This window comes from Barbatula barbatula (assembly GCF_947034865.1).
Source record: "Barbatula barbatula genome assembly, chromosome: 20".
NCBI classification, from domain to species: Eukaryota; Metazoa; Chordata; class Actinopteri; order Cypriniformes; family Nemacheilidae; genus Barbatula; species Barbatula barbatula.
Genome location: NC_136783.1, coordinates 13,448,483 through 13,463,998, shown reverse-complemented (window position 1 = coordinate 13,463,998; position 15,516 = coordinate 13,448,483). Strand labels below are relative to the sequence as shown.

The following is a 15,516-nucleotide window of genomic DNA, read 5'->3' as shown; positions in this document are numbered from 1 at the left end:
GAGCTACATTCACTCTCAGTACGTCCTTCATGCACTAAATTCTCTCTGAGTGGAGATAAGGTTTTTCTTAAGCCTAACCCGGCTTTTATGCCTAAATGCTTTCCTGCATTCAGATCGGAGGTGTTGGAGCTGTCCGCTTTTCACCTTCCACTTTTTTCCTCTGCTGAAGATCGGAGGATGATTGCTCTGTGTCCTGTCCGTGCATTACACACATACATGACCAGGACCAGTGTTTTCCGGAAGAGTGAGCAGCTCTTTATTTTTGGGTGCCCCCTCACAAGGGGAGTCCCATTTGAGCAGCGCCTCTCACATTGGCTTGTGAACACTATAGCCTTGACATCTGAATCAAAGGGAGTGCAGCCCCCAGGAAACATCAGAGCTCATTCCACGAGGGGCTTTGTTCAGGGGAGTCTCACTACAGGACATCTGCTCTGCTGCCAGCTGGGCTTCTCCCCGTATGTTTGTGCGTTACTACCGATTGGATGTCATCAAATCCTCGGCAGCACATTCTGTTGAATCTCTATTAAAGAGTGTAAGATCAGTCCCACAAATGCTCTGAAACGTAGGGTACAATAAAAAACACACAGAATCACTGAATGAATAAGTGTTTTTTTACGTTAAACATTAAAAAAAAACCCTGAGAAGCGACTACACCTGTCTAGTTTTTCACAGTAGAGTTTAAAAGTTCAGATCAGTTGTTTTTTTCTTATTCGATATTCAGAACCCCACATAGCAAGGTTTCAACACTACACCAAGTAGAAATATGTTGTAATCATTACTAGGAGCTAAGATCAAGCACCTTACGAGGTCTACAATGTATTGATTTCCCCCACGGCACAAATGGATATGATGTATTTGTGGGCATTCCCAGCTACGCCAAAGAAACAGTTCACCCAAAAATGAAAATTCTAACATTACTCACCCTCAAGTTGTTACAATCTGTATACATTTCTTTTCCTTTGTTCAAATATATTTGAAAGAATGCTTGTAACCAAAAGTTTTGGCCACCATTGACTACCATAGTACATACTGTATTTTGGGGTGAGATGTCCTTTTAATGGATTTTATCCATAAGAATCTATAATCTTGGGAGGAAACTGTATGTAATGTGTGTTTTGTTTTGTTTTGGAGAGGGATTTGTTGAAATATGCTAGGCAGTAGCATTCCATTACATCAACATAAAGACTGTCCCTAAATATAATTTTGTGTAAAGTCTGATGTAATGGGAAAGTGTTAGTAAAGAGAATATTTGCATTTACTTCTTTTTATTACAAACAAACAATTCCAAACAGGACATAAAGAAGTTCCCCTAGTGCCGCCTCTCGAGCTGCTCGTCATCTTCATAAAGCGTTTAGTAATGGAATGCATGATATTTGAGTAATTGGGGACTGACGCACGGACTATGAAAGAAAAGAATAAAGCTGGACCGTGCCTGTCTGTTTGTGTCTCGTCAGGCAGACGCCAGAAGAAAATCAGAGGATGTCAAAGGTCATCGGCTAGGTTTGTTGTTGGATGTCAGTCTGAGTGAATTCACAGCAGGCTTAGTTTACTGCATGCTAAATATACCATGAAATTACATTTAGCTCATTAGTTAAAATCAGACTTTAAAAAGGAGTTCGGAGGAAGAAACTTCTAAAAGCTTCAGCAAATTAAGTCAACAAAGTGAATTTTGTTCTCACTACATTATACGGTGAGATCAAAGGATTACCAAGCTTCTGCTATGTAAGGGTGAACATACCACTCCCTAAAATCCACGTGGTCGAAATGCCTCTCATTTGACCTGACATTCAGTTACAAAATCAGGGAGAACCAAAACATCATAAAATGCGGCAACAAAATAAAACGTTTCAAAGAAACACTTGCATCTCGCTAGGATACGTGTATAAAAACCACAAAGATAACAAGCTGCCGATAGGAGCTGTAAATTAGCAAACCAGACCAGGTCTGCGACTACAGCATTGACATGGCTATGCAATTAGTGACAGCTGAGCAAACTGTCCTGGCCGTTCCCCCAGCTGAGTTAACACCTCTCCCCCTCATCCAGCTTGGTAGTGTCCTCGATCCCGGGTCAGTTATTCATTGCTTTAACCTCTGGAGCACACAGTTCCACCTTCCAAACCCAAGAATCTACGCTCGGTCCACACAAACATCAAAGGTATGTCTTGGTTATGTTTCTCTTCTACTGCTGTGCAAAGGCTCCCTGGTCATTAGAGTTACTCTGGAGGGTTTTGGAAGCGGATTGCATGCGAAGGAATAGGCCCAAGAGAGCCCTGAATACCGACGTGTCAGGATGAAGGTGTCAGGACTTGCGTACAGGGCTGGTGTGGTGGGACCTGTGCGTGTTTACTCTGTCACGTTGTCTGATTGCTGTAATGGATTTACAATTGTGGGAAGCATGCAATGTAGGTTGTGTACTATTGACCTCATCTGCGTAGTGAAAGATATGTGGTTATTTCGTCATTTCACTAGACGGATTATATATACTTGTTTGTGCTGTATGGGAAACATACTTGTTCTCACACACTAATGTCAGCCATGGCATTAAACAGTGTTTATCTGCATTCTTTTTTTAGATCTGTAAATGTTCCAACTTAAACCAGATGACAGAATACTGTTACTACACATACCAACTTTATTTGTCTTAACATTTATCTCAAGTCTCTTTGTTAAGTCTGTGAACCTTCAGACTGCGTACCAGCTTTACATGTTTACTTGTCTAAGCTGCTGGAAAGAAATGCTCAATCTGATGTGACAGACACATTCTGTTTTATGTAAAAGAACCCCTGTAGACATTTCTATGGGAATTAAAGGAGCACACTGCCAACATAGAAAAAATGAAACATATTTGTTAAATAGAAGACTCTACGGAGTACAAACTCTAGAAAATGTTGAAAATAGTAGTGGTATCACTCTAGTTAAATTAGAAATCCCTCTCTAAGTCCCTCTTACATAAAATCTAACTTCGCATTATCTATATGGCAATTACATTTCCTATAGATGGCGCTGTTTCACACATTTCTGGTATTGACCCTGGTGGGCTTCACTGTAAGTGCACCTCCGGTGGATTCTGCAGCATATGACCTGGAGAATTATGATGTGGACTCGGATACCTGGGACCTCAATACATATGGAGAGACATATGATTATGATGATCTGGATGAGGAGGTGAGCAGATGAATGAGGGAACGACCCCTACATATTGCCCCTGCCCCTTTTTGTTATTCTAATGATCATGTTATTGAACTAAACATTTGCATACAACTTTTTATATATTATGAATATTTGTATTTGCTTCCACAGAGAAGATAAACGTTTGTTTGAATGAATGACCTAACAACTTAAAATATATCCCTTTTTAGTTTAATAAGATCCTTACATTTTGTCAATATGGTCTCGTTTATCATTCACGTGAAAAGTCATTTTGTCTGACCTGTCAGATTGTGGTTGGGACGCTGGCTCCTCCTCCTGTCACTCAACCACCTGCTATAGTTCCTCCCCCGGACTATGCGGAGGAAGGGACTCTTCCACCCCACCCAACAAAATCACCCGCCCCTTCTACCCTGGACTTCCGTGCACCGGGACTGTTTGGTCCTGACACAGGCTTAGGTAAATACATAACTGTTTGACGGATGGAGAAATGAGATCACTGGTTTTAATTGTGCGTTTGGCGCCATCTAGTGGTTGAAACGTCCACGACGTAGTCATCTGTTTGTGTACAGGACTGCCCAGTTGCCTGCTGTGTGTGTGTGTCAGTGGCAGCGTGTACTGCGATGACTTAGAGCTGACTCAGATTCCTCCTCTTCCTAAAGACACCACACACTTCTATGCTCGCTTCAACAAGATCACTGAAGTCAAGGCTAAAGATTTCATCAATCTCAGTAAGACTCAGTAAATCTGTTTTTAAATAAATATACAAATAAATACAATTCCTACCTATAACTATAACGTTAAGTTTCAATAAATGTATTATTTATTTTATTGAATAAAACAATTGAGCATAATACAAGTAAGCTGTTAGTAGGTCAAATTTGTACATCCTTCTTTAAGAATGTACATTCATTAAAGTAATAGTTCCCCAAAAATGAAAATTCTGTCGTCATTTACTCACCCTCTTGTCATTTCAAACCTTTAGGACCTTCTGCAGAACACAAAAGAAGATATTTTGAAAAATTGGTAACCGAACAGCACTGGACCTCATTCACTTCTATTGTATGAACACAAAACCAATGCAAGTGAATGGGGGCCAGTTAACAACATTCTTAAAAATATCTTCTTTTGTGTTCTGCAGAAGAATCACTGCTAAGTTCTCAAACAAGCTGCTTCTTCTTCAGCTCTTGACATGGTTACACAAGCAACACATGTGCGGACACTGACGCCTAGGCCTGTCATGATACAATGTAAAATATGCATATATATAAACACTATGGCGATATATTGCATCACCAAAAATTACCGACTATCGATAAATTGACTATCGTAACAGGACTCCTAGTGGTCATTGCCTGTCAACCCGGACAACAACGCAGAAGTGCAAAAGAAAACCGACACATAGCCTATGGCGTAGATCCGGCGCACTAGTATTTACTGAACTTTACATTGAATGATTGTCGTCAGATTCATCAGGCCTGTTAAGTCACATTCTTTTGGCAGAGTTTCCTAGTTGTGAACAAGACGATTTTCTTAAAATTCACTTTGGAAGTGTTTTCCTGTTTGCAAATTATGTTGCTAATGAAAACACAAAGCACGAGTTGTTTCAATAACTGCTAACCACAGATCTTTTATCAATACAAAAACAGCCATTCTAAAATACAATTAGAAATTTCTCAGGCCACCAGTGGTGAATTAGCATCCTGGGTCATCCCACAAATTGATGCCAAAACTGAAAAGATCTATCATCTGTTAAACCAAAGGATAAAATATATATTTTTTAAAACCCTTGAACAACTTGAGAAAAGGACGATCACCGGATACCTGTACTCAGATAGTTTGGCTGCTGTTCTCAGATCAGCTGCAGAGGATTGACCTGAGTGGAAACCAGATTAGTAGAGTGGATGAGGATGCTTTCCGTTCACTGTCTCAACTCCAGGATCTCTTTTGGGCTGACAATAATATACAGGCCCTGCCAGAACTCCCAGCCAGACTGAAACACATTGATGTCCGGAATAACCAGCTGAGGAGTGCAGGCATGCATCCTGAGGCCTTTAAGGTGCTGTAAATAGATATGTATAATGTCAATTATTTTCTTCTTTTGTCATTCATTTGCTTGCTCACGACACTTGACTTGTATGTACAGCATATAATGTAAAACAGGCATTATCTTGTTCATCTTAACTTCCTCTGCTGAACAGGAAATGAAGGAACTGCAGTTTCTGTATCTCTCCAATAATAAGTTAGACTACATTCCTGTACCACTGCCTGAAACCCTACGAGTACTTCACCTGCAGGTAAAAAACAACTCTTTCTACTCTCCGTATGTCACTATGAAAAAAGTAATTCCACGGAATGCTTTTTGTTTCTTTCAGAACAACAATATCCAGAGCATAAACCAAGACACTTTCTGTAATAGTCATGACATGAGCTACATACGGAAAGCCCTGGAAGATATCAGGCTTGATGGAAACCCTGTGGACATCAATCTGTATGCACAAGCTTTTGTTTGCTTACCACGTCTACCTGTTGGCACTCCAGTTTAGCAGAAAATGTCTCATCCCTTTTCCTAGTTTGTGTGTGTTATGCTGTCATCTTTGAACAGAATATTTTGATTATTTTGGTACATGCCTAAAGATCTCACTAGACAGGATCAACCATGACACAGAAAGTCAAAGCAAGATTATTGAGTGAAACGTGTGTGCCCCTTTTAACCACAAAGTGGCGCCCTTCTCCCCTTTGTACTGTTTGTGGCAACGATTTGTGCATATCTAAAGCCCCTCTACATCTGTTCGAGATGTCATTTAATCTCAACGTGATTCTCATAAACTCTTTGAGAACATCCAGCTCTATAATAATGAAATTGAACATTTGCTTGATTCTCTCAGTCGCTGTTTTTCATTCAGAAGTTTGTCAGGAAGTATACAGTTACATCTATTTTTAAATCAGTTTCTTCATGTCTACAGGTTACTAAGTTGCTGTCAAATATTTATAGTTTGACATTTACCCGTGCGCACAATGTGATACCCCTAGATGATTTGCACTGGACGATAAGCACAACAACAAATATAATCCCCAAATAATAAACAGGCTTTCAGACGCTCCGCTCATTCTTTCAAGGTTTTAAATAAACACTGGATTCTGATTGGACAAAGTATTGCATGTGTCTTCATTTTAGACATCCCACACCAATGCTTTGCATTAAGACCAGATTTCTGTCCGAATATATCACACCACACCAATGTTCACCAACATTTATTGCTGAGGTCTGCGTTGCATTATTGAGACAAATAGTGAGAAAGGTAAATTTAAGCACTACTAATCGCTCCCCTGCCTTTTATTCCGACCCCATTCTCCTCACCCAACAATCCTCCCATTGTCATTTGCCTAATGTTATTTGCACAAGGGCTCATATCATCCTCCGCCCCGTTTCTGTCGCATCTGCCTCTTTTTTTTAACCTTTTACAGGCAGCCGGTGACTCACTTGAAGAATAAAGACGAGAGACAACCCAGCGACTGAGGTGTAATGATACACAGCCTTTACGACTACTGAGCGGTTTGAAGCCGGCAGTTAATTGGTACATGAAAAGGAGACGTGTTTGCGATGAGGATGCAACAAAATAAAAAGGTTTTGTAAACAACATGCAGGATGCCTGGTATGAGGGTTAGGAATGCACCTGCTTCAATGCAACCGATTCGAGTTCTCGTCTGTATTCTCTCCCTCGCTCTCTCTGTGCCACTCTCTACTGGTCCCATGAAGGTGACCTTGCATTCTGCCTGAGCTCATCCATTGATCTCATCACTGAAAGAACCTACGGGCTTCCCTCCCACATGATTCAGGGGAGGGAGGGGCTTTAGATAGGTGCCTATGCTGTGTGGGTAGCAGGTGAGGAGAGGGGCTAAGGAAAGCGAAATGTTTTAAACACATCTTTTGACCGAGCCATCAAAAAGCAAATAACAGACATACAAAGGTTCTCTTCAGCTTCCCACACGCAAACTGACTCAATTGTTATCAAATTCGTAGCGGGGAACTGGTGTTGTTTGAAGCTTGGATTTGCTGACATGGGGACAAAAAGTACAGTAAAATGACAGTAAATTTGTCATTTTGGACTAGGTATATGTTTTTTTTTTTGAAAGCGTGTATTCAGTTCAACGGTACTGTAAAAGAGAATATACATTTTTGGCTGAACCAGCCCTTTAAATAAATGCACGTCACCCCAAACCGAAATTCAAAATGTCTGAATCATAGATAACTGTCTATTCTATAAGCTCTCATCAACGTAAAGACAAAAGAAAGAAGAATCCATTTAAACATCAAAGCACAGTGGTTTCTACTGCAGGGTATAGAGTCACAATTGTTCCTCGGCTGGGAAAGGGGGAGGGAGAAAGAAAACAGATTAAAAGTAAAAGTAAGAATTGTGAAGAGAGAAAGAAAAGGGTGAACAGAGCGATGGCTGTACTGCAGTCAGGAACACTGGGGGCTGGTGTGGGCGTGCGATCAATAAATGAGTGTTCTGTGGACGAAGTGAGAGAGAGAGAGAGAAAGAGAGAGAGAGAAAGAGAGATCAAAAATAATTCCCTGACTTAAATCATACTATGGAGTTCACTTACTGTACATGTGGTATAGAAAATGGAGGAGGAAATACAATCCGAAGCCATTGTCTTCACACCCTGCTGCATTTTATGAGAGCACTGCAGTAAATGAACACACTCATCATTTGTACCTGTGACCGTTACAGGTAACCATTACGATTTAATCTGAACCACAATGGCGACCCGCTGCTGATCTTATTTGCATACATTTAAACGCTGTAAAAATGCACACCCCACCTACTGTACAAGCGCTGTGCGAAAATACAATTTCTCTGACAAATGGCCTCCATCATTTACTTGGGAATGCAGATCTCAGAACCACGTAATAACAAATGCTTGAACCTAAACTCGCTCTTCCTTTTGTGGTAGAGGTATGCAGTGAACAGAGTTGAACCTTGAAGAAATTTACTCCCCCTGAGAGTTACAGGATGAGAAGAGTAGAGAAACGGAGGGGGGAAGAGTAAGCCGAATCCAAAAACTTGCTGCCCCCTCACCCCTTATAGCCAAGTATGGCTTCTGGCCATTCTCCTCCTTCTCAAAGGAGACATCTGTTTTCATAGGCACGGTGATAGTTTTGTGAAGTAAGCCTGTTGCTTTTCCATTTAAGGGAAGGTTTCATCCAGCAAATGGCTGGAGGGCAGAGCACCTTGGTTTTTCTGACTTTTCTTACATTTATGATGAATGAGTAATTGCTTCCGTCAGTTATACTTTGTATGAATAAGACTGTTGGTCATTCTATGTATATTTAATAACAAAAATCTGGCGCACTGACTAAAAACATAACAGCGTTAAAGGTGAAAATAACTTTATATTAATTAAATTCCTCACAGTGGAAGGGATTCTGTTAAGAGCTACGTCTTCATTATGTTCAGTAGTCTTTAAGGTGAAGCGTGTAAGTGTCGACATTCAAATAGTCTACTTCACAGAGGAGAACAGTAGTGATGTAAATTGCTCTTTACTGCACATCTGGTTTTGCCTAAAAAACTTACTTCACTACATTATAAAGCATAATACATTTTGTAAACATTTGCATACATCATACATTTACATATAATACATAAAACATTGTTACGTTTTGAGCCGTTAGTTGCAATTTGTAACATCACCACTAGATGCCACTAATTTCATACCCAGTGCCTTTAAGTACATTAAAACCTACTTTCTTACTTTTACAAACATACAAAGATATGGTTACTATTGTGGATTTTGAGTGTTTATGATATTAAAATACATGTTTTTATTAAATGATGCCATATTTTTCAAAGAAAAGACACTCTGATAAAGAACAGATATTATAAGGGCCATTTGTCAAAAAAGGTACCCAAGCTGTTACTGGGGTGGTACCCTTTCACCTTAAACATGCATAAGTACATCAGATGTATATGGTACCAAATATACATATCTGTGGCTAAATTATAGGGACCTTTTTAAATGGTTCCACCCCAGTTACATCTTCGCTAAATTTTTTGAGTGTTTATTCCAACAGTCAAAAAATACTGTAACATGCATGACTTTTGTCAGTGTAAATCATATCATTTTTTGTTTGCAGGGGTACAAACAAATCTACACTCTAACCATGAGCTGTGGGACGATATGCACATCCCTTATATTTTTTTACAATGTAGTGGCTCTGTATTTCATATGAGACATATATAGTCAGCACAAACATGTACTTAAATCAATATCCAATCAAACAGGAAATAGATGTGTAAGATTTATTTGAAAGCACAGTGTTTTATTTTTCTCTTGGTATCACCAACAGACTCCCATAATGAGAAAGCTTCACCACAAGCTGCTAAAAGTCTGACAGCACCTCCCTCTTTCTCCTCCTTTAATGTGAGCTTCACAGGGAATGACATGATCCTCTTTAAACTGTCTTAGAAAAGGTTTATCATCTCATCGACTCCAGCCGGAGATGGTATCCAGTCCATGGCTGAAACGGAAAAGATCAATGAGATGCTATTGGAAAGCAGCTCTTTTTCCTCCCTCTCTTTCTCATCTTAATGAGTTCAAAAGAGAAGTTCAAATTCAAAAGGAATTTTTGTAACGTGACATTATTAATCAGTTTTCAAATCAAAAGAACATCAGACATGTTCAGCGTTGGTCACACTCACCCCGGTAATAAATCTGAGGGATGCGTGATTCATCAATCACTAATCACTAACAAAAATTTATTCAAACTGGTCGATTCAGACTTGCACACACATTTAAATGAGGCCTTCATAAGATACAAGATTAGACGAATGTTTTCTGCATCCCTAATGAATATATACCCTTCTCTTTCCAGCTGGTTTGGGAATGCCAGAAGCTTACAGATGTTGCAGTGCTATTGAAGAACTTCAGATGAAGTGTGAAGAAAGGAGCAAAGACATACATTATTTTAAATAAACAACTGGCATGGAAAATAAAATGTTTTCCCTTTAAAGTGTCCGTGCGAAAAGGAGCATTGACTGTCCTTCAGAATGCTTTTCAGCAGGTGAGAAACTGAGCAGGTAAGAGACTCTGATATCTTTAGTATCTATAACGGCTGTTCATGAACTTTCACCTGCTGCTTAACAGCGAACAAGACGACATTGTGGGTAGAGACACCAATCCTTACAGAGACTATGATGACATAATTACGTGGGACAGTAAAAAAAGGCAAATGCTCAATTCTTAACTTTTCTATAGTGCGAACTTGAAATGCACAGTCTGTTAAGACTGCAAAAGACTTAAATTCTGTTCTTTCATCAGGAGTAGTCGAACATAAAACACACGCGTCACAATTTTCTCTGCAGGATATTATGGAATTCATTATGAGTCATCCCCACGCTGCAGGCTTTGATTTTTTTAACACTGAGCCACAGACTTTAAGATGCATTTAATTGAATTCATCTATCTTTCAGCATGGCCACTGATGAGATGAGGGGCTGGTCACACTGGATGGAGGGTTGTGGACTGCTTGCAGCGGTTTGCCATTCCTGTGCCAGAAAAGTCCATTCTTCTGGATTGCTGCCTAAGAGATATGTTGCAGTGGACAGAGTGAATGAAGCGCAATGATGAGTGAAACCACCAATGGTTTTCCTTCAATAAAGAAGAAGTTGGTAATCACTTTATATAGGTTTCATTCATTTGAAAGGTCCAGTGTATAAAATGTGGCATCATTTAGTGGTATGGTTGCAAATTGTAACCAACGGCTCACTCCTCCCCTCTCCCTTTTGAAGCACTACGGTGGCTGCACAGGAATAAGATGTCATTACGGTTTCACCTTCTTTGCCGTATTTAGGAAACGCACTCTGTAGAGGAGTTTGTCCATTTAGGGGAGCTGTAGAAATAACATGGCGAATTACATGGGGCTATTGTATGTAAATAGCTTATTCTAAGGTAATAAAAACATAACACTTAAGTTCTTTATACACTTCTGCAGAAATAGTTATGTACATTATATTGCAATTCTATCAATAGATCAGATAAAAAATGACACGCTGGGCCATTACATTCAAATAAAAGTCCCCTGTGAGTGCCTCATACAGTCATCAGAGTACACAAGATGAAGAGATTGTACGGCCCTTTTAACCACAATCATTACTGGGACGGTGCCATTGGTTTAGTAGCAAGGCTCCGGATGCACTGTAATCCAATAATTACAATCAAAGCACCTGACAAGACCATCGCTCAGCCTGTTAACATATCTGACCCTTACATTCTCAATCTATTCCCCTGCTTCAAGTGTACAGTGCCCTGGGGCTAGCCACGCGAGAGGATGAGATTCACCACCCAATGATTGTCACCCTTTGGGCTTCAGGCGAGGGGAAATTGCTTAATGGTCCACCAAGTCATGTTAAAGGATTGGTTGAGTTTGGGGTCTATTGAGCTTCTGGACAGCAAAAACATATATGATGCTAATGGAAATGTCAGTGTTAAATGATGCAAGATTTCTGTTAAAAATCAGGATGTGAAGCTGAATCAGGAAGAGGTGGTTGCAAGGCCGGTTTTAGTGTAAAGTGATCCCCACAACATAACCCAGCTGAAAAAAGTGCACTAAAGTACACTTAAATGTATTAAGTGCTCTGTTTTCACACACTCATTTAGTACTTAATACACAAATATTTGTATGTTTAAAGACAAACTTAAGAAGTACTCTGTGCTGCTTGACACCATTGCTGAGTGCCAATTCATCTACTTATACTATGCATACTATGCACTAAAAGTACGTACTTCTTTTGCTCATTGTTGCCTCGACAACACTCTGATCGTTAAACACTCATGAACATCAAAATACAGCTCTTTTTCAGATTTTGCATTTAAGTATTTATTCATTCATTATTTCTTCTGTATATTTACTGTCTACTTACATTTATTCATTATTTAATTTTATTAATGCAGTGAAGCATCACTAAACCTTCTCACAGTGCGATGTGGGTAATATCATATTGTGTGTTCATGGATCTACACTTCGAATTTGGTTAATATGTTTAAATGTGTTTAAACGCACCTATTTAAAATTGTGGGTAAGGTTTAGTGTGTAAATTACACACCACTGGCAAAAAGAAACCAAAAGAAATGGCAAAAACTAAATAGGTTTCCTGAACACTCCTTCTATCTTCCATAGGTCTTGCAGGCGCATGGTTTTGTGGAAACAACAAAACATAGCCTGTTAAGATGACTCAAATGGAATAAGGTCATTGAATACAGGGGAAGTGCATTGCTGTCCTGTCCCAAATTGAGTCATTTTTATCTCTGTTCCAGTGTTCTTCTCCTTTTAGGGAGTCCAGCCATCTGCCTTAAGCAATGTCTGTCTTACTGTAAGCAGTTGTGTACTCTGGTTATGACATATGTTGTAAATTAACATGCACAGTTATCCATGGACAAACATAAAAATAAATATGAGCACACCCTGGATGCTCTTGACTGTGCTTATGCACACTTTAAGGATGAAATCCCTGCAAAGTGTTCATAAACCCAAACCACTGAAGTTCAATCCAGCAGTACTCAACAGGGGTCAGTAGTGAGCAAGCAGCAGAGCGGCAGTGAGGTAGAGGAATGTGTTCATCAGCATTCAGTTAGGGTGTTTTGTAAATAAGCAATCCACTGAGAGCAGAGGACTGGCTGTCAGGGCCGTCTGGCCTCACCCCCCTGGAGTAACATGGTGTCTGGAAAGCTGTCACACATGAGGCCCTTCCTACATATGTGACTCTTGACTGCTGAGTGAGCAAAATAAGATACAAAGTCACAATGAAGCGTGGCAGTCTGCTATCGTCATACCACAGCAGTTGCATCTGATGAAAACATACACATTACATATACACTGCAGTAATAAACCTTTATATTTACAAATATGCAAATACTGAATTATTGAGCTAATGTGGATCTCAACCTTTTCATTGTCGCGCCCCCCTGCAAACCTATTTAAATGATCTGGCATCCCCCTAACATATTGTACCTGGAAAAAAATACCTGTTTATGACAGATTGATCTCAAGAGATCAGATTAGAAATGTAACAACCCTGCTGATAAAAACAAAAGAAACACAAAATGACCCATCACAGAAATTAATGGTTTGTACCACTGTGAACTATTAGCTTTTTGCATTACAACCATTACAAAATGGTTGTGTTTTGGGTATATTCCAAAAGGATTCATCTGCCAGATCACAAGAACAGTGCACGTTTCATTGATGCGAGAGTTCATTCACAGTTTATAACATAGATGTGGTCGAAATAATATGATCGTTTTTTATAATATAGTTTATAATACATTTGCCTGTCGAAAATAGCGCTTTACATCTTCAATAACTGTTAACAGCTTTAAACAGCCATCCAAGCTCAGAATTATATGAAAATGATAGGAATTGTGCTTATTTTGAAGTTAATTTTGAAGTTACTTATATGATCAACCTGTTTCTCAAGATAATGTAGAGATATTGGCCGCTTTGTATATATTAAGCTTTTGTGCGCAGCCTAAAATTGCACTGCAGCTTCAGACGGAACATTTCCCTCGGAGTTCCAAAGGAACCATCGCGCCCCACCTGCAGTACCTTTGCGCCTCCCTGGTTGAGAACCACATGGCTACATTTTGAGCAAAACTTTCTTTACAAAAACAAAATTTTCAAATCAAAATGAATCATGTGTTGTCCTTTCTGTCATAATTTTAGCTCACAAGTCATTAGAGCCATCTTCACAATTATGAATCAGTAAATAAATAAACAAATCTAAAAGGCTTGAAAAGTGTGAGTTTTCCCAGTTCCACAGACAATGAATAAATTATAATTATAATAACTATTTAGATTAGAAATTCCTATATGTAAACGTTGCTGTCTATTCTATTCTATTTCCCTGTTTACTTGTAGATGCAAGTCTTGCCTGGCCTAATATGGTGGTGCTATTGACAAACAGTACAATTCAGAGGTGATATCACATAATGTATGTTCATGGTACAACCCATGCTACCCTAGCCACTACTTATCCATTGTAAAATAAGATAAGTTTATTTAACATAAGTTTACAAAAATCTAATTTTACTTTGTTTTCAAAAACAAATCTCTAAAAATGATTAAATATGTATACATTTAGAGTGAAATGCCCCCATAAGATAATTAAGCGAGTTGCTTAAAAGCCCCTAAAAATATCTGCCAGTAGGTTAAGAAAAATAATCTTCAATTTAGCACTTTAAAAGGAATTGTTCTTTTTACCCCATTGGGGCGATATTTTTCTAAAGCAACTCAGGTCCAGACAGTGAGCCATTTTTAAGCCATTCGCAACCTCACCACTATATTCCCCTAAAATTTCCATATTGCTCCTTTGATTTAGATATCTTTTTTTATATCTCAGATCATTTTGACTAATATTTATACTAGCTATATTTGCCTATTTAAAAATGATTTTCACAGAAGATGGCGCCTCTGGCACTGCGGCACACTCAGTGTCCGAATTCACTCACTTGCTTTCATTCAATCTTTCAGATGGACTATATTAGTGAAGTAATGCAGAGAAAAGTGAATAAGGGTGTGGGGGCGATTTCAGACACAGCCAGTTACTCCTGACAGGCTCTGCACCAATCAGATTGATCCTTTAATCTTTGTCAGCCACTGAGCTGCTGAGGTGTGATTTGAGGTGGAGTAGGTGCTAGGTGTTGTTTATTGTGGTAGGCTGTACTGCATTTGTTTTAGTCACAAATCTCCTCTGCAATTTTCAGCTGTAATTTGATAATACATTTTAGCACTATGTCATTGTCTCTTCCTCTTTGTTTGACTCTTCAGTGGGTTTTGTGGGGCCTTGACACCTCTTTTGATGTATGTTTGAGTTTAGGTAATATTTCATGTGTCCCATCTGAGCGACCACAGCACAGTTTATAACAACAACACAAATTCACCAAGGCTTCTCGGGGGAAAGTAGTTTCACCCAAATAACAAGTTTTTCTCAGTCTCATAGGCTCATTCAGAGGTTACCCTAGAAGTGAATAGGATAATTCAAAAATGAACAATATCGCAGTTTTTGAGGAGTGTTCCCACGCCAGGGGTCTCATTATTAAAGCATGCGTACGCACAGATTTGATCATATAGCGTGTGGCATACACAAAAATCCACGGCAACGTTCATATTTATAAAAACGTGCTTATCGCCACGTCAGGGTCAGTGCAGACGTATGCACTTTTGGGGCACACGTGCATTTTCTGTGCGTACGTCTGATTCATAGTTTGAACGTACCAATCGAATATAGAATGATTTCTATGCAACATTCTATAATTGAGGCCCCTGGTTCCCTATGGCACTAATATTGTATGTGTGTGTGTGGCGCT

At 39.3% G+C, this 15,516-nt stretch overlaps 1 protein-coding gene across 1 annotated transcript; it reads left to right on the top strand.

Annotated features, from left to right (window-relative positions):
• Positions 1-1,801: 1,801 nt before the first annotated feature.
• optc (opticin) lies at positions 1,802-6,298 on the top strand. The gene is made up of 7 exons (XM_079483610.1): positions 1,802-2,155; positions 2,998-3,165; positions 3,438-3,606; positions 3,720-3,878; positions 5,004-5,206; positions 5,349-5,444; positions 5,523-6,298. The coding sequence occupies exons 1-7, from the start codon at positions 1,964-1,966 to the stop codon at positions 5,691-5,693; spliced, it is 1,158 nt and encodes a 385-aa protein (XP_079339736.1). The 5' UTR covers positions 1,802-1,963; the 3' UTR covers positions 5,694-6,298.
• The last annotated feature ends 9,218 nt before the right edge of the window (positions 6,299-15,516 follow it).

Coding starts and splice junctions, on each gene's coding strand:
- optc (XM_079483610.1), top strand. CDS start 1,964: ATGGCTATGCAATTAGTGACAGCTGAGCAAACTGTCCTGGCCGTTCCC. Junction 3,607..3,719: donor TGGTCCTGACACAGGCTTAG/GTAAATACATAA, acceptor GTTTGTGTACAG/GACTGCCCAGTTGCCTGCTG. Junction 5,207..5,348: donor TGCATCCTGAGGCCTTTAAG/GTGCTGTAAATA, acceptor TCTGCTGAACAG/GAAATGAAGGAACTGCAGTT.